At 46.0% G+C, this 23,481-nt stretch overlaps 1 protein-coding gene across 1 annotated transcript in view; it reads right to left on the bottom strand.

Moving 5' to 3' along the window:
* The window catches only part of ITPR1 (inositol 1,4,5-trisphosphate receptor type 1), a 327,611-nt gene that overhangs the window by 62,634 nt on the left and 241,496 nt on the right, over positions 1–23,481 (bottom strand). Inside the window, exons 45-48 of the mRNA XM_059390201.1 lie at positions 11,780–11,960; positions 9,543–9,796; positions 3,061–3,261; positions 1,392–1,502 (exon numbers count right to left, since the gene is read on the bottom strand). Of these exons, the coding sequence (XP_059246184.1) occupies positions 1,392–1,502; positions 3,061–3,261; positions 9,543–9,796; positions 11,780–11,960 (747 nt within the window). The remainder of the gene's footprint in view (positions 1–1,391; positions 1,503–3,060; positions 3,262–9,542; positions 9,797–11,779; positions 11,961–23,481) is intronic.

The raw sequence follows: 23,481 nt of genomic DNA, 5'->3' as shown, positions 1-23,481 counted from the left end.
TCTCCTTAACATTATTGACACAATTCCTAGTGGAAACTGGGAAGTTAAAGATGTGTGCTTGTGGGCGTGTGGGCACTCTCATGATGCCAGGGGTCAGGGAGAACCTGCTGGATGGATCCATGATGCCTTTAGGACAGATGTCCCTTTAAACCTTGTTCTTTAGCCTCGCAGGGCAGAGGAGGTAGGTAATTAAGGTAATTCTGCCCTTTCTTAAAATATTACTATCAGCTCTCATAATCCCTAATACTATAATCAGAGTACAGATGACACTAGTTAGACAAAATGACCCAAAGGAGCACTGTATGTGCGCCAAACCCTAATTTCCCATTTTATTCCAAGTTTTCATGTGCCCACGCCCTGAACTTCTTGGCTTGACCTCCTTTTAGGTCCTGGGTCTAGGATACCCTGCATGCTTCTTTGTATACAGGATTAGAAAGGTCTTACTATTTTGCATAAGAGGGGGCAGTATTTGTTTCCTCCCCAAGTATGGGTCACGGCAATTCACTCAGGAGGCTGTGCCATCCACGGTGGCTTTTTAGAGCACACAAATTTCTATCATAATCCACAGATTCCTGGATTAGTTGAAAAAGTCACTGAAAAGACTGAACAGTAGCACATAAAATTTTGTTCATTTCAGGTTCTCATCATATAAATCCTAATAAATGGGAACCAGGCACATGAGCCTGAATTAATGTTCAAGTCACTTCTACAACTTGTCAAAGGAATTAAAAATAGCACACCCACCAAAACACCCATTTAAATCATACCCACAAATCAACTATCAATTTGGACTCTCCGTTCTAAATACTAAAGGAAAAATAAAAATAATTGTGTAATTCCTGTGGGCTTCTGTGTTAACACCTTCCCTAATGATCTTTCTTTCCCATGATACTGTTCAAGCATTAAACACAAATCAGCTTTTCAGCTAAACCCTGCAGTTGCAGGCAATTCTGTGACAATGACAAAGTGCTCACTGCTGTGTATGGGTGTGAGAGAGGACGGATCTCAACACTCCCCGACATGGGAAAGGTTAAAAAGGAAATGTGCTCAGTGAGGCAAACACGGTCTGAAATACACTTTGGACAGCAAGAGGTCTTTGGACTCCTAAAGAATCTTTGGAAACCCTAAATACGAATGAGGGTTTTCTTTTTGGGCGATAGAGGAGTAAGAAATCAACATCAGAAGTGGTATCCTGTCCTGAGACCCTTATTTGGAGGGGAAACCTGAAGTTTTGCATTTTTTAGTCAGAACTTACAAAAAGGATCATTCATTTAGTCTAAGAGAGCTGCCTGTATTTAGTTTCATAACATTGACTGTATCGTGTGCAGAGGCAAAACACAAAAGTGACTATTTCGACATGCTACTGTCTTTTGCTTTCATTTCCTACTTGCCTTCAGTTCTAATACAAGGTCCATCCTCTTCTTTCCCAAAGGATTGATGTCATTAAGGATCAGGGCTGTGATGATGTCAATGCCGTTGGATTCATGGGTGGCTATGCAGTTCTGAGGAAACACACACACACACACACACACACACACACAAATTTACAGAAGTGCTGGTCATAAATCAGATGTCAAAAGCCAACAGGCTGAACTGCTATTTCAACACAATGCTTGCCACTCCCAGTAATGTCTCTAGGGGAGAGCTGCAAATTTTCCGTGAGAAAGTGGTAAAAAATAAAAGACAGATGAAAATCGCTAGTTTCAGAATTAACAGTAAACAGCAGGAAAGTCCCCATGCACTGTAACTGATAAATTGGTCGTGTCTAATCCAAAGAGTGCTGTAAAGTTGGCTTTTGTTCTTAAGGGAAAATACGGCGTGTGACTGATTCTGAGTTCTGAGACCTGTTTTCCCCTTTAAAGGTGTGTTCCATTCTCTCTACATCACTTGGTTTTCGTATTGCATGCTTTTGCTTAAGGCTGAAGCCTGGAAAGCAAGTTTCCGGCTTAATTCACACAATACCAAAATTAATCATCTTCCCCCAGGTAAGGTTCCCACTTGCAGCAGAATCCACTTCAGTATGTGCCTTTTAACAGACCTCTGTTTGGCAGAAAAGCAAACTTGTGGTTAAAAGGAAATTCACTTAGATGTTAGAGCCTTTTCTCCCAAGCCGGTTGTAATTTTTTTGTTCCTTTTCATTTTAACTTTGACTACACCATCTGTCTCATCAGTGAACCAAGGGAGGAAAGTAGATCCAACACATGCTAACCTCGTATTTATAGCCAACTATGACCAGGTGCGTGGTACACAATGAGTTGTCCCTTTGGTCAGCCATTCTTCTCTCCTGAGCGAAGGTCTTGGCCTTGCTCCCCAAGTAACACAGCATACCACACCTTCCCTGTCAAGTGAGTTTGCAGCTGGCAATTTCAGTGCTAGTCTACCCCCTTCAACCAGAGTAGAGCCAAAATTTGAGTTGAAAGTCATAATTACCTTAGAATCAATGCAAAAACTCACAAAGTCTACAATACATCACGGATAAGTAATGAACATTCTACTTAAGAAATGGTTGGTTACTTTTCTCAAAATCTACTTCTTGAGAGGCCAACATTAAGACTAATGGGCCTTTCTTTTCTCTAAATGTCTTTGGTGTTAAAATCTCAACTGAACATTTTCTCATGTTGTTGAAGCTGTCTTGTCCATAGCAAGGTTTCTCTCTCCAGCTAGGTATAAGCCTTTTTCTGTTAAGTAGCCACTGTTTGAGTCTTTTCTAGCATTTAAAATTGAGCCCAGGCCTCTGGTCTTCACTGAACTCCAACTTCATTATCTACCCTTAGTCAAGTTAGTCAAATTTGGACATTCAAACCAAATCAAGCCAAGACATACCATGGCACGCATGGAGACCAAGGACAGTACCACCAATGCCTAGGATTAGATCAAGTCCTGAAGCACAATAAAGTACCATAGCTCCTTCTTGACTGCTGGAGAAGATCTCTAGTTCTAGTGACTTCTTAGGCCAACAGGCAAATGTTATATGACTTCTGAACTAGTTCCTGTCAACAGCATTTCTAAAATGGTGAACCTCTTTTTTTTTTCTCCAGCCCCAAATAAAAATGGAGATACCTGGTTCTCATGGCATGGTCCTTGACAGTATTCGGTCAGACTTTCCAGGGTCTGGTTGATGAGGGCGACGTTCTTTTCATTTATATAGAGCCCGAGAAGACCAAGACCTCCAGTCGTGCTTCCACAAATACAGTCCAGGAACTGCAGCGTCTCACACACCAAATTGTAGTTGGTCTTGTTATTTTGGCAACGAAGGAAGTTCTACAATTGGGCAGTGCCCAGAATGAGGGAGCAAAGTCAAAAAGGAGAGGGAAAAGGTCATTTAATGCTGCCAATTTGCTGGTGTCTAATTGGTGGATGCCCTGAATTGATTAGCAATTATGCAGAGAGATGGAGCACTGGAGGAAAGAGTAAGCCCCCATGCTGGTCAACTGGGGACCTTGGTCTATGGCAATGGCCACCAAACAATGTAGCTTATTCTCCAAGTGCTTTTCTATGTGAGGCTGTGGAGGAGGGCTCCTCTTGGACAGAAACCTAAAACCATTTTGAGTTCTCCTTTCTCTTGTTTCCCACTCCAGCCCATGCCCCTCCCACCAGGTATTGGGTTCAGAAGCATTTGACATTTCAAAGGGCAATGTTTATGTTTGAAAGATGGTGGTGTGGTCTGGATGCTGGATGCCAACAGCCAAGCATTAGGGATATTTCATCACAAAATAAGGTGTTTATAGGCTGACTTAAGCCCACTGCCATGGCAGAAACCTTGGTTATCTTTTTTTCGCCATTTCCATTAATTATTATAGGAAGGAGCAAGAAGGAGTAAATGTCTGTGTGCTTGTGTGCATGTGCTCAAATTTATGTTCTCCCACTAAATCTGTAATGTTAACGGGAAACATAAGAGCAGGTACTTCCTCAATAAAATCAAGCAAACCACAGTCAACCACCTCAGAAAGCAGAGTCTATTTTGATGAAGAGGAGATTTTTGTCAGAGATTCTTTTTAAAATCTCTTTTTAAAAAGAAGGAAAAATTAACCACAAAAATTCTTTAAAGCAGTTATAAAAGTTGGATCTTTAGCATAGAAGACAGTACTATAAAAAGATAGAAGCAAAATATAAAATAAATGTGACCTTCGACATGGCAATTCCACTTGTATAAAAGAATGACCTCTATTCACAAAGAACATACTGGATGTTCACTACCAATTGCACTGTTTTCAACAGTGAAGAACTGGAAGCAACCTAAGTGTCCATCAGTGGGGGAGCAAATATAGTACACCAACATCATTCAATATTACAATTTAGAAACACTAATATGTGTCAATATGGAAAGATCTTTAGGGCATACTGTTAAAAGATAAGAAAACCAAAAAGGCAAATAATGGATGAGTATGTATACACTCCTCCCATCCAGATACACAGAAGAGTGACTGGAAAGTTACCAGCCAACCCATTGGTTCACTGTCCGAACCAACAATAGTTCTCTCTGGGTAGAGAGGTAGGGATGGGGAGAAGAATAAATTTTTTTAACTAACATCTTCATTTGAACTTCTATAGAGAGAGTCTGTCTATTCATGTATTCCTTGTATCATTGAAGTATTTATAAATGTACAGATTACAAGCTGGTAACAAAGTTGAATGTTGGACCATCAAACCAACCATTTTGCCCTACTCTTCTAACTTAACTTTAATTCTTTATGCTCAAGTCTTCCTAACTAGTCTAAAAATTGAACCAACACTTGGGTAGGGGAAGGAGATGGAGGAAGGATAGATGATTTGAGACCGTGTGGTCATACGATGTCTGTCATACGATGATTGTTTTTCTCAGGGGCACAGGAAGCCATGGTAATCTTCCACAGCCACTCTTTAACCCAGTTCCTCAGGGAAGATGTTACCTATCTGGGGGCCTACCTGAGCCCCTCATCATGTAGAGAGGGAGGGAGAATTCTTCGGGAAGCAGATAGGAGAGAGCTTGGCTGTCTAAGGGTAAAATTCAAAGCATGGCTCTCCAAGCCAGTTGCCTCTCAAACTCACGTGTGACTGCTCCCACCATGTCTCCCCGTCTGCGCTCAGTGACATCACTGCTCCCACCATGCCCCCTTCTTCCACTCAGTGACATCACTGCTCCCACTAATGATGCCGCCCCTCTGCTCAGTGACATCACTGCTCCCACCATGCCCCTCTGCCAGGAAGCAATGTACTCCTTCCTACTCTTCATTCTATTCTTCTGGGGCTTCAGGCAAACTATTCTCTTCCTGTCATTCTCTCCCCATCTCTACCTTGATGAACTCATCTTCCTTTAGGATGGAGTCTCAGTCACTTGCTTCAGGAAGTCCTCCTGCGCCTCCATCCTGACTCCAGGGAGATCAGAGAATGGCACACACCTCTCTCACCCCTCCTTACACTTCAGGATGTGCTTATAGAAATGTCTGTCAGCTCCATCCAGGACCATGGTGATAGCACGGGGTGCCTGGTGGCTAGCACAGTGACTGGCGCATGCCAGGTGCTTCATAAACACTGGCTAAAATAATCTGAATTAAATTGAGTGGGTGGAGGAGAGGGGACTGGTGAAGTCCTCAAGCAAGTTGTGTTTCAGCTCCCCATGAAAAATAACTGGCCGCCCTCTCTTGAAAGCCTCTCCCATAGCTCATAGTTTTTGCAGTGTTAAGCCAGGATTCTCCCTTCCCCAGCTCAGATCCATTTCCTCCGTCCTCTGCAAAAACAGAGCGATGTCACTCACTAGGAGGCTCACAGGGACTCCTACATTCAGGGAATAGATTTCACCCTAAGCACACACTACCCTGCCTTGCTTAGGCTAGAGAAATCCTGTTCTTTTTGGGGTTTTCCTTGAAAGGACAGGGACCAAGTCGAGATGGGCGGACTGAGAAATGAAGAGACTTCAAGTCTGTTCTCATACAGTAGTTCTCAGCAGTAAGAGACCCGTGCTCCTTAACCCAGCTGCAAAGCAAAGGCAGCCCCTCAGGGGAAGGATGGAAAGCATAGGCAAAATGTCTCCAGAATAGTCCTTCCCAGTAAGTTTCTTCCTACTGTGGACAAAGCTTGTTTAAGGCAGCAGTTGGCTGTTTGGCAAAGTCAAAAGCAGTGGCCTTATCTCTACTAAACATTTACCAACAGTAAAGTGAAGGTTATAAATATGACAAGAGATGCTGGGCAACTTTGAAAGGCCGATTCCTTCTGTCATTGAGCTCACTGGTACTTCTTTACACCAGCGGGGCAGTAATGTCCTCATGAGGTCTTCTCCTCCCTTTGGTACACAAGCAAACCCTGAGCCAGAGAGCCACTGTCTGCTCTGGTATGCTGCCAAAATGGTGGCACTCAGAGTAGGTGACTTCCACTCAAAATTGTCATTTTGAGAATCAGATTTCTACAAATGTCATCCTATCAGAGCAATTTTACCAACACCTCAGTGTATGACATAGTGGGAGCCTTTAAAGATGATTCTAACCTTTACCCTTGAGAACCACTGGTTCGGATCACTGGTTTTCCAACTAGGCCCTGTAGGACCCAGGCGCATCCTTGGAAAGCACCGCCTCTCAGGGCTCTGGTAGGTAAGGGAGGAAAGGAAAGCTCTTGGGCACTGTAGTTTCTCCTCTGAGTAGAACAGCTCTGCTCTCATCTGCTTTACTTAGTACATTTCTGCATAAGATCTTAAACAAAGGATTCTGTGGCCAAAACCAAAAAAGCGTAAAACCACTGACTTGGATAATGCTTATGGTACTTTCAAAGATTAAGTTGCTAAGACTTTTTTTTTTTTTTTTTTTAAAGCTGCTAAGACTTCTAAAAAATATATTAAAATATACTCTAGACTTCCCTTTCCCCCAGTACTCTTTTCCAGAGAGTGATGTGTTGGAGAATCAAATTTTGGAAGGAGTCATTGAATGGTGATTCTGTCCATGGGGTTCTTAGGGCCTTAGTTCAAAGGAAGCACTAAGGTACAGAACTAAAACTGTGAAGACTTCTAAACAAGAACTGGCAAATTCATGCAATGAAAGCCTTACTCTCCTTCTGCTGTGGACTCTGGGTACGACGGTAAAGAAGGGAAACCAAGGGTGTACTGTGAAGGAGGCAGAACAGGTCCATGAAAGCAGACCAGGCTTGAGAGCAAGGACGTCAGCACGGCCCCTCTGCCGGTCATGGAGGGAATCTACTGGAGGCAGCCTTCTCTTAGCTCAGAACCTGGCCGTTATCAGGTCCTCTGAGGAGTCTTCCTGGATAGGCACAGTAGGCTGGTTTGTGAACCCACAAAACCCCTCTGATGACACCACGACAGCCCTTGTCATGCTGCACAGCAATCTTGGGTTTCCCCGAGTGGATCCTGCCTGAGACTTGTTTCAGGGCAGGCGTGAGGTCTCTGTCACCACCAGTGCTGGGCACACAGCAGGTACTCACCCAGATGACGTACAGTCACGGTCTCAACCCACTTCCCTTTGGAGCCCAAGGTCGGTGGAGATCAGTGGCAGCTGGGGGGTGGGGGACAGTACAGGGCCCTGACCACCGAGCTCAGCCCAGAAATAGCTCCAGCAGCAGGGAGGTCCCCCCATCCACAGAGATGGCACAGTTGGCTTTGCCTTCCTGCTGGTGGGACAGCCTGGCTTTCCATGGTGTCATTCACACTCCCTTGGCCAGTCTCCCTCATGACTAATGGTGTACATATGGAAGGCGAGAGGGCACAGTTGGCCGGCAGACAGAGCACTAGCCACTGAGACCACAACCCATCCCTGGCTCTTTGAATCACAAATACTTTGTTCTACCCGGCTAGGCCTGGCAGTCCCAGGCCTGTAGATCTAGGGCCGATGTGGTCTACGTCTAAAGTTGGAATATTTGAGCAACAGGCAAGGAAAGAAAAACTAAGGGCTAAGATCCCACACTCAGACGTTGGGCGGAATCACGCAGGGAAGGTCAATGGAGGAGATGAATGACCAACAAAGTGGAAAAGAGCCCGATGGGTCTCATGCAAAAGTCTTTCATTTTTTTTAAATTTGGGCCAGATTTGGCTGATGGATGACCTTGGATATATCTGTCTTTTCAAACCTCAGGCTCTTCAGACCAATTTGATTAAAAATAAATACCAGTGCAGAAGTGGTTAATACTGCAGACTTTAGCCGGTTTTATTTCACTGTTCTGTCTTACTGTTTAACAATGTAATTTCTTACTCAACTTTTCCAGGCGTCGACTGTGTGGCAGGGTTGAAGCATGACTGATTCACAGTGGCTGCCCCGAAGGGTCTGGCCACAGGTGACATGTGAAAGGCCATCACATCACCTGATGGATCAAGTCAGCAAGGCATATAATTTAAGACTGCACTTTTCTTTGCCACAGTTTCCTTTTCATACCATCATTATTCAAGTAACTGAACTACCACTGCCAACTTGTTTATTTTAGGAGGCAATATTCTATCTTAGTGGAGTTGTTCAGAGACACTTTCTTGTTAATCCTCAATCCCTTTTAGGCAGAGAGGGGTGTTTTTCCCAAAAGCCAGCAGCAAATCCAGGTAATGGCCAAGGACCTGGTGCTCCAGCATCCTTCCCCTGGGCAGTGATTGGCTCTACAGAAGCTATGCCCATTCAGTAGAAAGAAAATATCTCCGGGGTGCCTGGGTGGCTCAATCAGTTAAGCCTCTGCCTTCAGCTCAGGTTGTGATTTCAGGGTCCTGGGATCGAGTCCCACATTGGGCTCTCTGCTCAGCAGGGAGCAGCTTCACCTGCCCCCCTTGCTTGTACACATACACTCTCTCTATCAAATAAATAAAATCTTAAAAAAAGAAAAAGAAAAAGAAAGGAAGGAAGGAAGGAAGGAAGAAAGAGACATCTCTGGAATCTATCCTTAGTCCTTCCATCTAGGCTTTGCAGGTGGGGAACTTTTCAAGGAAGAAAATAAACTATCTTAATGTGGTGGTGGACCACACGAGCTCTACCACCAGATGGCCTGGGTTCAAGTCCTAGTTCTCTACTCCCTAACTATGGCCCCTGAACCTCAGTTCCCCCAACTACAAAATGAATATAATGATATCAGCAACACTTGGCATCCACAATATTCTAAGAACCTGATAAACCTTGGCCATCGATATCATCCCGATACCAATTAAAAAAGTAGACAAAAGATGTCTGGAATAATCAGTTCAACACATATATTTGAGCAGCTATTTGTGTAAAACCCTGGAAGGCCACGTCATTCATTCAACCAACACATATTTAAGTCGAACTTGCTACGTATCCACTTTTCTAAGTCTAGTGTACGTAATCATTCATCCGTCCTGCGTCCATCCAAGTTTTACCTGCGTCCGCGGCAGCCTACCACCTGCACGCACACACAGGCACATACCCCCATTTCACTACATATGCAGGAGGCACCAAACTGGTGAGCAAGAGACTTGGCTCCTGTCCTGGGGGAGATGGTGGGGAAGACAGACAAATGGGTCAGCTGCCCAGAGGTCAGAACCATCCTGGGTTCTCAGCTCAAGGACGCTGGTAGAGGCGAGGGGAGCAGAGATGTCCGAGGAGCTGCAAGCCCCGGGGGCCAGCCCTCACCTGCAGGTCCCGGTTGTGGTTCTCGCACAGGAGCTGAAGGAACCGCAGGATGGGCTGCATGATGGTGATGACCGCACTCATCTCCAGCTCGTCCTTGGTCTTGTCTGCTGTGGCCTGGGCGCCTTCCCCAGACTGGTAGTGGTCGTCGGGGTCAGCCTCCCTCCGGAAGGTGCTGAAGGCTTTCCTGGTGGCAGCAGAGGCCTCCAGGAGCTGATCGCGGACCTCTTCCGTTATTTGCGTTGAGGGCTCTTTGGCTAGAATGCAAACAGAAGACACTCAATGTTTCTGAGTCCACAGGAGTCCTATTCACGGCACGAGAGAGAATGTTCCAAAAGGCAGGTTCTGATTTTCACTAGAAATCTTCAAGGTCGGACAAACACTTCTCTTAGTCCTTATGAAACTGGGTCATGCCCCCCCCAACTCGCTTATGGCTCTGACATTGTATCTAAGCTTGCACTGTTTTAGAGGGAAAGTCTTAGTATTGGCTCCATCAGCCTCACAAATCTGTATGGCTCTGGGCCTCAGGGTCCTCATCTGCAAAGGGGAGAGAGGATCAGTGAATTCTACCTAGAGAAGCTTCTGAGAGAGTTGACATAACAAGGATCACAACTGTTAAGTCCCTGTTACTGTGGTGACGATAAGCTGAGCGCTTTCCACTAAGTACCAAGGCACTGTGTGTTACCTCATCGAACCCTCACGGTGACCCTGGAAGGCATCAGAGTGAGGAGTACGGTGCCCTGCAGCCAGTCTACCTGTGTTCAAAACCTACTCACTGCATAGCCTTAACAAGGACAAGTCAGTCTCCGCTCCTCAGTTTCCTCATCTGTAAAATGGGGGTAACAATTCTATCTCTTGTACAGGGTTAATTTCAGTTCCAAATCAAGTAAAGGATGAATAGTGCCTGGTTCATAGAAAGTACTTAGTAAATGTTAGCTTTTCTCCCTTTCTTTATTCCCTTTCTAGATCAGTGATTATAAAACTAGAGCTGACTTTGTGTTTACCCCCACCATGGGGACAATCAGCACACTCTGAGGACACTTCTAGTCTGTTGCAGGACACTTCTAGTCTACTGGTATCTATTGGGTAGAGGCCATACATGCTGTCAAACACCCCACAGCACACAGATTAGCCCCTCCAGTGACTCATCCTGCAGAGGCCAAATGTACTGTGGCTGAGAAACCCAGTTCTCAACTTAAAACAAGAGGCCCGTCGTGGCTCGTTAGCCTGTTCACAGCCATTAGACTTGAACACTGATGTATCTACCTACTTCCAAGTATGACTTCTCTGAGTAAGAGCATGAATGAACAACTTTAGAAACTTTCAAATAATTTCGAAAATATGGTTGAATTAGGTGACAAGTGATACATACCCAGTTTTGAAGTGTTTGTTTTTTTTTAAGATTTACTTATTTTTAATTATTTTTTTAAATTAACATATAATGTATTATTTGTTTCAGGGGTACAGGTCTGTGAATCACCGTCTTACACAATTCACAGCGCTCACCATAGCACATACCCTCCCCAATGTCCATCACGCACCCCCCCCATCCCCCCCCCCCCCCCCCCCCCCCCCCCCCCCCCCCCCCCACTCCAGCAACCGTCAGTTTGTTTCCTGAGATTAGGAGTCTCTTGTGTTATGTCTCCCTCTCTGGTTTCACCTGGTTTCATTTTCCCTTCCCTTTCCCTACGATCCTCTGCCTTGTTTCTCAAATTTCTCATATCAGTGAGATCATGTGATAATTGTCTTTCTCTGATTGACTTAGCTCCCTTAGCATAATACCCTCTAGTTCCATTCATGGCATTGCAAATAGCAAGATTTTGATACAGTGGAATATTATGCAGCCATTATTTATTTTAAAGAGGGAGAGAGAAAGAGAGCATGTGCATGAGAGAGCAAGAGGGAGAGGAGAGAGAGAATCTTAAGCAGACTCCCCACGGAGACTCAGGTGCTCCTAAGTTTGTGTCTTAACTTTCCCTACCATCGAATAGAAAATTATAGTAAAAGATTACAAATGGATTTCCTGCCAATAAAACCTTGAGCTTGACCAAGAAGAAGGTACATACAGCTTTTTACACAAGAAGAACGGCCAAACCACAGTTTGAGCAGTTCAGCTCTGCTTACTTGAGAAGAATTATATTGTAACCAGACTGGTCTGCTTCTCCTGAAAGCCTCAGGAAGAATAGTTTGGAGTCTGTAGGTCCAGCTGGTAGAAGGGCTGCACGCAGGGGAACACTTACCTTTTTTCCGGGATGGGGCGTCCCTGTCTACCTCATCATCTTTCTTTTTATTCCCCAAGTCACTGGTGTTCACGGTCACCGTTGCTTTGATTTCCTGCTGGGCCACCTTCATTCGGTCATAGAAGACTTTGAAGAATCTTTCTGACTTCTTGTCTTCTGTTAACCGGCAGAAAAAGGAGTGCTGCCGAGGAAAACCCACAGATTTTTCAACACTGTGACAGACCAGTGATCTAATCCCACTCAAGACACCAAAACCTCACAGAGATCCAAGCCAGCTGCAAAACTTCACAAATGGTCTAGGTTTGGACCAAAGTTGGTTCCATGCACTATCGTTCTCCAGATTGCACGCCCTGAGATTTTCTACACGGAGACTTTAACGCAGCCCGCCACAGGATATCTCTGATGGACAGTTACACAGGCTTGGGACACATTCTAAGGGGGGTGGTGGTGGGGAGAATCCAGCCTACTAAGAACAAGCACCTGCACACACCCCAAACAACTTCTTTAACAATGGAAACAAGATATTTCTGGTGATTACTGCAGGTTCTGTCATGTGTTGAAGGACTTCTGTGAGTCCCTCCACTGTGCACGGCCCTGTGAATACCTACAGACCAGTAAGACGTGCTGCCCACCCCTACACAGCTCCATACCAGGTCAGGGTGACAAGTTCGTAAGTAAAACAAAAATGTGTCAGTAATAAGTGCTCCAGAAGCTACACGGTTACATCCTAGAAGCACAGAGCTGGCAAGGATGCCAGTGGCCACAGTGATCCCAAAATCTTTGTGGAAAAGGTGATTTTCAAACCAGGTCTTGAAGGACAGGTAGAGAGTGGTTAGATGGAGAAGCTCCACGTTAACAGGTAGCTTGTCTCTTGGATGCACATTTGTTTTTGGGCCCACTGCAAGCAATAGTATACAATGTTGATGTAAAAACACAATATGGTGTCTCAACTTCATTTATGAGTATTCTCTTTTCACCCCTTTGCAAACACCACGCTGTTGTGAATTATTTACATAAAAATACAATACGGTCATTTCCAGAGGAATAAAACAAAGCTCCAAACAATGTATTTGCTTCTCCCGGTTGGATCTTTCTGCCAATTTCATATCCTCCCCCTTTTGGAAAGATGGCATTTCCCTACTGAAGGTAGCCTTAAGGCTTGCAATCCTAGAATAAAGTAAAACCTTAACAGTCATTGTAGCCCCATAACTCCTCGATCTCTCACCCTGCCCCACCCCCGCAACACCTGCTGCCAGATCCAGCAGGCCCCGGGGAAAGCCACTGTGTTTCCATCTGCCAGAAGGCAAGTGCGGCCCCTGACCTTTCTCCTAGCCACTAGCCCCTGTGCTGCCTCGACAAATGTCGGTTTCATTTGCCGACAAAGCACTTCTTCATTTTGCTCTTTCCTTTCTCTCTCACTCTTCTTCCTTACTCCTGGTTGCTTTCAATATATAGCAAAGATCCATCCTTCCTACTTGTGCTCCCTGGTTCTATCTTTTCTCCTTCACCATCTCCCGGTGGCAGTACAAGTCACTGCCGACCTCCTGCTTGGCCTTATTCTGTGTGTCATGAGTCCTCCCAGACTCCCACGCTCTTCGAACCAAGCTCAAGTCTTTTGTGTCCTCCATTGCACTTTACTACCTTTTATCTTCTTTTAGGTTTCTTACTATTTCATCTATCCATCCATCATCCCATCCACTTACCCATTCATCCAGGCACCTACGCATCTCCCTCTTTATCCACGCATCCAGCATTTACTGTGCGCCTGTCATGTTCTAGGTTCTAGGCCCATCATAGGAGTCGCAATGGTGAGCAGAAAAAGGCCTGGACCCTGCCCCTGATAAAACTGGTAGGCTAGTAAGGAAAAGACCCAGTAATTCAATAATCACCCTAAGGACGTTTTACTAAAAATAGCCATTTATCCTTATGAAACTGACCCAAGAGAATGCCGGCAGAGCGCTATATCAGACACTCAGGGCCACTGCCTTGTTTTTCCTTGCTTTTCCTGGCTCTTCCCATGGCTAGAATCCCCTCATCCCCACTAACATCACCTCCTTAGCGAGGCCATCTCTGACCATCCTACCTGAGGCAGCAAACCAGTCAACTGCTTATTCTCCCCTGCCCTGTCTTATTCTTCTCGTAGCAAGTGGTCTCTGTTGTATTTGTTGTTTACCTACATGCAGAGTGCAAGCTCCAAGAGGCCAGGTGCCTCACCTGTATGCTTTACAGCTCTCTCCAGAGCACCCACAGGAGCCCCAACACCTAGAAGAAGTTTCCTAATCATTTGAGGAAAGAATGAACACAACCCAATACTTCATGGCTCCTTCTAACCATCAGATCCTGCTTATATTCAGTGGCTGTTCCAGAAGTAAACCCCCAACACAGATTAATTCTGGAAAACTGCTCAAATATGAAAAAGCAAGTTCTAACTGTTCACTTCTTTGAGAGCTGATGCCATCTACAAATAAAAGGAGAGAGGTGGGGACTCAGAACTCAACCTATAACCACCTAATTATGATGACTACATTTTTTACCAAGATAAGCCATACAATATTTAACCCACATGGGGTCATGGGGAGACTGCGCCAGAAGGGGGCCCCTCGGGGCAATTAACTTCAGTTGCTACCCCATTAGTCTTCTTGTCGCAGGGAGGCAACTTAAAAAGCATCCTTTAGACAATCTGGTCACTCAAAAAAAAAAAAAAAAAAAAAGGCACTTTAAGTAGGTAAGCAAATAAATAAATAACTAAAGCCTGCCATCTGTCATTGGTAACAACGCAACACGGTGGCGAGCGATCACCAGCTACAAACCGCACTGCTTAACGTCTAGCTGGTTAACCCAACAGATGTCAACTGATAGGGCCAGGGGAAGGGAACCTCTTATGAAACGAGAGAAGGGCAAGTGACTGAGGATTACACACTTCTATATATGTTTTGCAACAGCCAGTATATTTATTTTGCATTATTTATATCAGTCCTTAGTCCCCCAAGGATCTGAAGCCACTTTATAAACAGAATGTGGTCAACAAATTAAGAAAGTAGACACTAGGTACAGAGACACGAGTAAGCACCAAGAACCAGGACTAAACAAGGCCGGAGGCTGGAAGGTGGAAGAGATGATTCAGGGCAGTCCTGAGTCCCTGAAGTAACCAGCCATTCTGCTGAAATGGAAGGCATAATCCAGGGGTTATTAGTAAGTATCAAAAGGAAAAATATTGCCAGTGCCTCGAAGGAAGGAAAACATTCCTGAATGAAGGGGTTAGAAGGCAGGCTTTCCAGTCAGAACCCCCTGGGTCCCTCACTCACTAGCTCTGTCATTTGAGGCAAGTTACTCAGTCTCTCTGAACCCACTTGGAAGGGTTGCCACGGTGCCCACAAAGCACTTAGCACAGGGCCCACTGAGTATCGTGTGTGTGTGTGTGTGTGTGTGTGTGTAGCCATCACATTAGTATAATGTGAAAACCTCACAGTGAAGGCATCCCCCTAAGAGGTGAGGGCTGGGTAGTGAAGTGTGAGAATTCTGTCTCTGGAGACAGAGACACCAGGGTTTCAGCTCTGCTACTCATGAGCTGATATCACCTTAGAAAGTGATGATATCTCTGAAACCCAAATTTTCTCATCAGAAAAATGGCCATGGTAACAGTACCACATGGTGGTTATGAAGGTCTAATGAGAAAATCACAGTAATAGGCACAATGACCGTTATTTCCTGACTGCTTATAAGGTGCCAGGGACCCAGAGTAAAGCTTCATGTGTGTTTTCTGACACAGAAGTTCTCTAGGGGTAGTTATTACTTGTATCTGGGAGTACAGGGTACCCTAAAATATAATGGACATCAAGTATTTAGCACACCCCCGAGATGCCCACACGGTGACAAATGTAACCTCACCGAAACACTGAGAGTCAAGAGCTGTCACCTCAGGTCTCCTGCCTGAGAATCTAATTAAAGATACTTTGGAGGGAAGAAGCTTGGTCTCCAGAAGGGAAGCAGTGCTATCTTGTGTAAGAGGAGAAGTGAAAAGTGACAGCAGTGCAGAAGAGCTAAGATACCTCTCCCACAGGGGCATGATATGCCAAAGGGGTAAATGGTGGGCTGAGGAACGGGGCCCTCAGTTAGGGGCTCCTGGAGGCAGTCACTGCCCTTCTCCGGTGCGCAGCACAGTCTGGACTCGGCAAGACCAGGGCCCTGCACACAGTTCAAAACCCTGTTTGTTAAACCTCTTTCTGTGATATTATATTTGGAGGACTTGGGAGGGGAGAGGGGACACCCTCCCCAGGACTCTTTCCCCAGATGCAGGTGGGACCTCAGACCAGAGCAGGTGGGTACTTTTCCTCCCAGACCTCAGGCTCTTGAAGCAGGGCCTTTTCTTTTTTTCTTTTTGCTTTGCTTACTTATGCTTTTAAATTTAAATTCGACCAACATATATTATTAGTTTCAGAGGTAGAGGTCAGAGATCACCAGTGTTATAGAACACTCAGTGTTCCTTACATCGCGTGCCCCCCTTAATGTCCATCATCCAATTACCCCATCCTTTGATCCCCCAGTCACCCCCTCCCCTCACCCCCTCCCCTCCAGCAAGCTTCAGTTTTCCTGTGATTAAAAGTCTCTTGTGATTTGTCTCCCTCTCTAATTTCATCTTATTTTATTTTTCCCTCTCTTCCCCTATGATCCTGTTTTGCTTCTTAAATTCCACATATGATTGAGATTGTATAATTGTCTTTCTCTGATTGACTTATTTCGCTTAGCATTTTATCTTCTAGTTCCACCTGCATTGTTGCAAATCGCAAAATTTCATTTTTTTGGATGGCTGAGTAGTATTCTATTGTGTATATATATACATATATACCACATTTTCTTTATCCATTCATCTGTCAATGGACATGTGGGCTCCTTCCATAGCTTGGTTGTCATGAACCCTGCGCTATTGACATTGGGGTTCAGGTGGCCCTTTGGATCATTACATTTGTATCTTTGGGCTAAATACCCAGTAGTTCAATTGCTGGGTCACAGGGTAGCTCTACATTCAATTTTTTTGAGGACCCTGCATGCTGTTTTGCAGAGTGACTGCACCAGCTTGTATTCCCACCAACAGTGCTCAAGGGTTTCCCTTTCATCGCATCCTCACCAACATCTGTCATTTCTGAAGCAGGGCCTTTTTTCTACAAGCTCCTTGTCTACTTTCCTCCCTGAACTTATGAATCACCCTTTTCTCCAACTAAGGGTCAGTAGTGTCAGGTAGAGACGGTTTTGCTTTTCCAAAAGTTTCACAGCACCCCCACCTAGCAAGTGTGAGGTAACCACTCAAAATTCACCTGGCCTAGAGTCGGTAATCTTACATGGTGGTAAGAGAAGTCAGAACAGTGGATGCTCCTGGGGCGTGTGAGTGGGGAGACTGAAGGGAAACAAGAGACCTTTCTGGACTGAAGGAAAACCCTGATGAGGCTGGTGGTAAACAGAGGCTGTGGTAGAGAGAACTACAACACTAAGAATAAAACGTGGAACCTGCGAATGTGTTACCTTCCACAGTGAAGGGAGACAAAGTTGTTGACCTTAAAAGAGGGAGATTATCTTATGCAGGGAAGGCAATATGATCAAAAGATCCTAAGCGTGGAAGAGGGAGACGGAAGAGGAACTCAGAGTGAGGCCGTCTGAGGACTCCATGCGCCACCGCCGGCCGGGACGATGGAGGAAGGGGCCTTGACCCAAGAAACACAGGCAGCCTCTACTGGAAGAGAAAAGGAAATGGATTCCCCCTGGAGACTCCAGAAGGGAACGCAGCCCTGACAACACCTGGATTTCATCCTAGTTAAGACTCCTGTCAAACTTGGGAGGTAAAAATTCTGGTTGTTTTCAGTTGTTTAGTTTGTAGTAACTGGTTACAGCGGCCATAGAAAACGAACACAGGTAGGCATTATTTGTCAAATCTGATCAAACTGTACACTTAAATCTGTGCATATTACAGTATGTGAATTATGCAACAATGAAAAGGGAGCAAGGAAAAGAAGATCGGCTTCGTTCCCAGAAAGCTAGAAAACCACGTAAAGCTGTCCAGAGAAGGAGCTATCCTCTGAGGCCGTCTCCGCCAGCAGAGGGGTCTGTGCTGCTGCCTGCACAGCTGACCTTTCTTCGCCCTCCACGCATCTCCAAAACACAGGCAGTTTCAAAGCCCCTTCCAGATGAGCCATCCTGTCAGCATCTTACGAGACTGCCAAGACAGAAATCATCATGCATCAATCTGCCCCATTGTAGAGGAGAGAGTTGGGCTGGGAGAGGTCCGGTGCTTCTTGCTTTCCCTACCCCCAGCCCTTGCTACCATCCTGCCTTTTTGAGAACACATGGAGGACCAGCCCCAGGGGTGGCACTTTTGGGGGCAGATAGACAGTACCAACCCCTACATCACAGACAACAGGTCTACCTGGCATGGCTTTAAGGAAGGGGCGGGAGCAGGTGAGCAAGGGAGCATGCGCCGTGGCCGCCTCCCTGGCAGCTCTGGAGGACCATGGTGGATGGGGACCCAGGCGTGGCCTTCGTAAGCCAAGCCGAAAAATGAGAAAATACTGCAAAAAAAAGAAAACATTCGTCACAAAATGTGAAAGCAGGAAGAACTCTATTCCAGCAGTTTCCAATACGGTTTCCAGCAGAGAAACCCATGCTTCCTCCCTCCCCAAACACCACCTTAGGGAAAGACCCCATGTTTAAGAGAGATACAGGCAGAACTGTTTAGCTGGAAAGAGAGTGGGAGGGACCCTCTCTCAGCCCCTGGAACTCCTCGGAGCTGCACGGCTACAAAGAATATCGTTTGGAAACTACCCCTTTAGTCTGGCCCTCCACATTTTACAAAGGAGGAAACTGAGGCCTAAGGGGCGGAAGAGACTTGCCAAGGCCACAGAGGATCTTTGTCTCCAACTGCGCAAACCAATCAACTTCTAACCATGCTGGGTTGTGGCTGGGTGACGCGATGGTCCGAGGGCATGTTCTTGCCCTTGGTAACTGTCACGTGGACACAGTTTGCCCTCCTTGGGCTGCTTAAGCTGTAAAGAGACTCAGGGACTGAAGTCTTAGTTTAAGATAAAAATGAAAGCATCTTTTAGGATCACTTGAAAATACTAAGGTATTGCTTCGTTCACCTGGCGGCTGCCCACTATGGCCGCTCGAGTCCTTGCAAAGAAGCGGAGCACGATTGATGACAAGCCCACCTGGCTTCTGAAATAAGAGGTACCCCGAAGTTCGGGACTAGCAGACAGCAGCAGCTCTCCTAGTGACAGGCAGGCCCTGTGTGGGAGGGGGTGGGCCGACACTCCTTTCTTTAGGGTCAAGAGGTCACAGCGTCAATTATACTGCAGGCAAGGGGTCCTGGGAGAAGAATGGGAGACAGAAACCAGAAACCTGCTCCAGGCACTGCACACCCACACCAGGGAAGGTGAGCCCATAAGCACCTTCTTGAAAAGCCACCTTCCCTAGAGTTCACAGACTTAGGGGGCAAAGACAGACTTTGTACCCCAGAACCAGCCAACCTACACCTACAGGAACACAAGGCCTTTCTGGAGGGAGAAGCCCTTCATGGGCATCTTCACTTAAGAATGGGGGGGGGGCAGGCAGCAGAAGTGGACACGACCCAGGATGGAGCATGACAGGTGCAGGGGTGGTCTGGGGGCAGCGGTCCACAGTGCCACTAGGACAGCTTGGAGGCTTGGATCCTGCCCCACAGGACAGTATTTCCACGCGGAGCATGGCCCACCTTCTAGAAGACTTTGTGCTGGACCTGGATAGAATCCAGAGAATGAGCTTTTCCATTTCACTGCCTAGTACTACATGACCCAACCACCACAGCCCATGACATTCACTCTGGTCACTTATCTGCTGCAAAATGAATTAAGTCCTCAGACTGAGTCCAAGAATTTGAAAAATGTGACTGCCAAACAGTGCTCAATGCTTGAATTTCCAGTGGCTGATAGAAATTCCTCCCTAGAGTCTGATTTTTCTCTTTTCGCTCTGCTTCTGAAACACAAGGACATCACACATGGCCTTGGGGGGGTCTCGGGGACTTGGGGAGACATCCCCAACCAGACCTTCCCAGCGTGAAGAGACTCTCTGCAGGTGTCAGAGGGACAGCGATGGCTACCGAGGCTGCCCAAGGCTACCTGGGGAGTTCTTCTCCTGTGCCTGTGGTTAACTGAGCAGTCAACGTTTCCTGGGGACCCCCACTTCCATAAACTGTGTTACAGTGAATGCTCACTGAACATTGCCTATTTTCCAGGTACTGCCTAAATGCTTTACCTATATTATCTCATTTAATCCTTGTAATGACCCCATGAGGTGTGTACTATTATTAACCCCGCCTTACAGATAAGGAAACCAAGGCTCCAGGAGGTTAAATAACTTGCCCAGTCCCACAGCCAGGAAATGGTGGCGGTGCCCCAGGACTCAGGCCCCACTTGTCTGCTGTCAGCCCATGCTTGCGATCTCTCTGCTTTGCTAAACACCTCTCATCTGAGCAAAGTTTGCCAACCTCTAAATACCTCCTGGCTTTTTATAATCCACACCCCCCTCCCCACCACACCCAGTCTCTCAGCTGCACAAACACAGACTCTTCTCACAGGAAAGAATAGCTCTGGTAAGTGCTCATGTGAGGCCCGATGCACTTGTTCAGATGGGCTCCCGAACGAGACCCTTCTGCCAGCTGGAGACTGCCCAGGGCTGGGGGTTACATGTTAACAAGACCACTGTCACACAATGACAGCTTTAGGTCGGGAGTCCTTGTCTTAGAAACCAAGGACAATAATCAAAACCCAGGACCGTGGACCATGAACTGGCGATAAACCACACGTGGTTAGGCACAGCTGCTCGGAGAACCGGACATCTGGAAACCTCAGTTTCAGCCTTCGCTCCTCACTAAGCAGCCACGTGATCTTGGGCAATTTACTTAACAGCATTTATGCCCCCGGTTCCTTATCTGAAAAACGAGACTCTTACCACCTGCCTTGCCTGCATCACATGGAAGCTGGGAGCCCATCAAGGTTGCAGTTATGAAATATTACGTGTGAAAAACATTTTCATTACTCTGGGAACCTATTGAAATGTATGGTGCTGCCATTATCTATCCATTCCCCCTTTTAAGGGAAAGGTATTAGAACGTAGGATACGTGGCTCAACCTGAGTGCTGGGTGTTCCATGATGACCAAAGTCTGGTGTCCACAAAACACCCAATGATAAACAATTCTAGCTGATACTGGCAGGTCAAGACAGTAAATGAATAGCAGTTCTCATAACTGTCACAATAAAGAAAGCTTAAAAAAAAAAAATCCAGCTGGAATTTCACTAGAGAAGCCATTCAGATTGCTTAAACATAAAAATAAACAATTTTGCTTCTGGTTCTCAACGTTTAACATAAGGCAGAATACAAGCTTGTGGTCAGACCGTCCTCGTAGATAGTCCTAAGACATTCAACATGAGCTATTTTTCCGTTATCGTTTCTTTTTTTCCCCCACCATTCTTTAGAAGTATGATGCAATGGAAGAGTCTAAGAATTAATAAATTGGGCATTAAGAATCGAACACTCCTCTGGTATAAATTATCACTCTAAGAAGGACGTTTTTTTTTTTGCAAGGTTTGATGGGTTTCAACCAGTAGACATCTGGAACTTTCAGCTCACCAAGCTCTGTAAAGCTATCTCTAGCTTTGGTGAGTTTAGAGATAAAATAAACTTCAAAGTAGAAAAGAAAGAAGGGACAAAGCAAACCAAGTCTATGTTGGAAAGATACCCACATTTCAAGTTCATTCTTCTCAAAGAAAGTTCTCTTGGCACCTGGGTGGCTCAGTGGGTTAAGCCTCTGCCTTCTGCTCAGGTCATAGTCCCAGGGTCCTGGGATTGAGTTCCACATCGGGCTCTCCACTCAGCGGGGGGCCTGCTTCCCCCTCTCTCTCTGCCTGCCTCTCTGCCTACATGTGATCTCTGTCAAATAAATTAATAAAATCTTAAAAAAAAAAGTTCTCCCTGGTCTACACCATATAGCTCCCTCCTGAGGACTTAGACAAATGCCCTTTCAACGACTCTGCCATGTCAGAGCTGATGGAGGCCACCTTCTGGGTCACTGCTGCCTTCTAACGCCTGAGAGAGAGGTGGAGGACGTGGAGATCCTCACTCAAATTATTCTGCTCACTGAGCTCCAAGTAAGGGCCTGAGTTTCAAGGTCAAGGCCAAAGCAGTGGCTTGTCATGACTTTTCCCAGGGTGAATTAATTTGAATATTAGCAAGCAGTAAGGTCCAACCTGTTCTATAAGAACCATTTTTTCTCCTAGGATGGAAAGCTTACCTCTCCTTTTTCATCTCCCAGCACCTACAGGAATCAGCAGCTGTGGACAAAGTCTGCCCTATTTGGTAAGCAGGCTGGTTTCTCCTCAGTGTGGATCAAAACACTAATACTTTTTCACATATTCATCAACAACAACCAACAATCTGTACTTCCTAAGAAAAAAAAATTTAAGGTGTTATCTTACAAAGTCCCTGTATGTGTAGGTAAACTTATAAGCAAACATCTCTAGGAATATTTAACAGTAAAATCAAACAGATTTCAGAAAGGCAGGTCAGGGATCCTTCTGGAGGAAACAGGAACAAGACAATAAGAAGACTCCAAATTTTCTCTGGGTTCAATGCCCAAACCGCCATATGGATGCCAAAAGTCAGCATCTTTTGTTGGTGTGGACTGGCAGCTGTCTCTTTCAGCCGAAGATGGAAGGAAAAAACAGAAAGCCTTCAGAGAAAAGCAAAGATGACCAGTGGAATGTGAAGTTGTTTCAGCCTCCAATATTGCCTGATGTCGCAGGGGACTATGGGAGGGACATCCTTGGGACTCTTCCTCACATGTAAGAAGGCACTGTGGCTGCTCTTCATATCAGCAGGAGGCTTAGGCAAAGGAAAGGTAGTACAGAGCAAAGGAGACTTGGATTGGACCCCAGAAAGGCCTTTTGTTAAAGCACTCAGGGAGGTGTTAGAAGCTCCGTATATGGACATCGATTCAGCTACGGAAGAGGATGCAGAACAGCCTCCAGTACGTGTCTGGGGCTGCAGGAGGTGCACGCCAGCCTCTGACGGTGCCCTCCAGAGCTCATTCTATGACTCAATGAAAAGTAACTTCTGGCGGTTAGGGTGAAACTCTCAGGTCCCATGTCGCCTGCCCACAGACTTGCCATGGGGGACACAGAAGGCTTCTCAGCAAGCTCTGACCTGCCTAAGGGCTGCAAAGAGGTGTGTGGAAAACTCTATCACCAAAAATCCCAGCCATGCATCCACACGAGACAGCACGGGGGCTGAGGTAAAGCGGTCTCCCTTTCCTCACCTGTAATGTTGGAGAGTGGAGGGTAAGTGCCTCCAGAGAGGCCTGTGGGATGGCGTAGAGGAGGTAACACGGGGAAGCCCAGCAGCGGCCTGGCACCTGGTAGGTATTTTATACCAGCCACCTTCTCCTCCCTGCTCTCAGCAAACCTATGACAAATCCACTCGACCATAAAATCCAAAGAACAATAAATATACTCTGGCCTGCTGGGGGCAAGGACACTGCCTGGCAAAGAGCATACCATCAACCCAAGCGAGTGCTTTCCTGATGGAGGTCCCACAGTCACCCTCAGTCCTCTGCTCAATTCCACCAACTCTCAGGGGACATCCCCCCAGGGACCCCAAAGGCAAAGCTCCAGGAATTGCATCT

Source organism: Mustela nigripes, chromosome 2, assembly GCF_022355385.1.
Source record: "Mustela nigripes isolate SB6536 chromosome 2, MUSNIG.SB6536, whole genome shotgun sequence".
Taxonomy (NCBI): domain Eukaryota; kingdom Metazoa; phylum Chordata; class Mammalia; order Carnivora; family Mustelidae; genus Mustela; species Mustela nigripes.
The sequence above is the reverse complement of the archived record's forward strand: the minus strand, read 5'-3'. Positions and strand labels throughout refer to the sequence as shown.